This window comes from Acanthisitta chloris, unplaced genomic scaffold (genome assembly GCF_000695815.1).
Source record: "Acanthisitta chloris isolate BGI_N310 unplaced genomic scaffold, ASM69581v1 scaffold14022, whole genome shotgun sequence".
In the NCBI taxonomy this organism is placed as follows: Eukaryota; Metazoa; Chordata; class Aves; order Passeriformes; family Acanthisittidae; genus Acanthisitta; species Acanthisitta chloris.
In genome coordinates, this window is record NW_008660029.1 from 64,235 (window position 1) to 65,727 (window position 1,493).

Consider the following 1,493-nt stretch of genomic DNA (forward strand, 5'->3'; position numbering starts at 1 on the left):
GTAAAACTAAACCTCTGTAGAGCCATGGCAAAAAAGACGACATGAAGATGGAAAACCTCTGGATTTCTAGCTAAGGCCAGCTCATTATCTTGGAAGAATGAGTCACTGCTTACTAACATCTCTCCAGGGTGTGTTATTTAAGTAGCCAGCACCAATAAATATCCCATGAGCCACTTTCCTTACTCCCCACATGCACAGTCACCGGTCCCACAGACAAGGAAGAAGACTCAGTGCAAAAGCACCCACAAACCTAAGCGAAGAATGACCCGATTTTAATACCTACAAGGACAGAAATGCAAACAGTGGAGTGTTCCACCTGTCAAACATAAAACCGGGAGAATGAAAATCTATGCTCCATCTATACTACTCAACAGAGTTTTCACAGCAACACCAAATACCCAGACTATTTGCCATACCTGAAGCATGCACTGCGACACCACCCCCTCGGGTATCTCGGGGAAACGCTGCCGGAGGTCGTGGAGTACCTGCACGTCGAGCTGCTGACTGCCCTGCGCCATGCCAGATGGTGATGTTCCAGGTCACGCCGTATGGAAGTCAACAGGCCTTCCAATGGTTATGGTCTTCTGAGGCTTCTGGCATTTTCTGCAAGAAAGAAAAGACAACCAATTATCTTTCAAGTCACCACAAATTTTCCTCTGTCCCCAGCTGCATGTGTAGGAAAACAACTGTATTACCTTTTTGGATTTAGCTATCAAGAGAGGCAATAGCTTAAACACAGGCTTGGGAATAATCATCTCTCAAAGTTTAATATTAAAACACTTCACATATCACAGGTATATCTATATGGAATTTCACTGGAATGTTCTAGTTCAGGTCTTTGCTCAGTCCCACAGTAGCACCATGTAGGGATAACTTCATCTGACCTGCATGAAATGGAACTGTTACATACTCCTAGTGAAATTTTGAACAGTTCGCAGAAAGTCTGAAGCAAAGCACGCGTGTCTGTTATTTACAACATGCTAGAAATAACAGGCTGGAAAACTAAGAAGCAGAACTATCCAAAATTACTCCTCTATTAACAGGGCCTAAAGTCTTTTGTCTCTACATCACTACAAATCCAAGAAGTTAAAGGAAATTTTGTGATACACAACAAGGATTAAACAGAATTTAAAGAGTCCTTTTTAGGATTATGAAGAAGTAGCTAGTTAATATTTTTGCATGAATAATGTCAAAAAAATCCCCTGTTTCCATTTCAGGATTCTTGTACTCAATAACAAAAAGATTCTATCGGAACTTCAATATTCAGAGACTACTAGAAGGCAAATGCAATCTGAGTCAAATGCTTTTCTCACTTGTGGCTCATGAACACAGCAATCATCAACAGGCAGCTGAAGTCCAACCACAGGTTCACAAAACCTTTGCATGAAGGTGGTGCACGACACAGCCCCTGTAACTCATCTGTCATGGCTAAGCTTCACAAGCCTTTCCAACAACACTGCTCGGTCGAACTCCCAACTGCAGAAAATGCAGTG

General features: G+C 42.2%; 1 protein-coding gene across 1 annotated transcript in view; it reads right to left on the reverse strand.

Annotated features, from left to right (window-relative positions):
- TAB3 (TGF-beta activated kinase 1/MAP3K7 binding protein 3) overlaps nucleotides 1-518 on the reverse strand; it is a 14,797-nt gene extending 14,279 nt beyond the window's left edge. The window contains exon 1 of the mRNA XM_009069667.1: nucleotides 417-518. Coding sequence (XP_009067915.1) covers nucleotides 417-518 — 102 coding nt within the window. The remainder of the gene's footprint in view (nucleotides 1-416) is intronic.
- Between the last annotated feature and the right edge of the window lie 975 nt (nucleotides 519-1,493).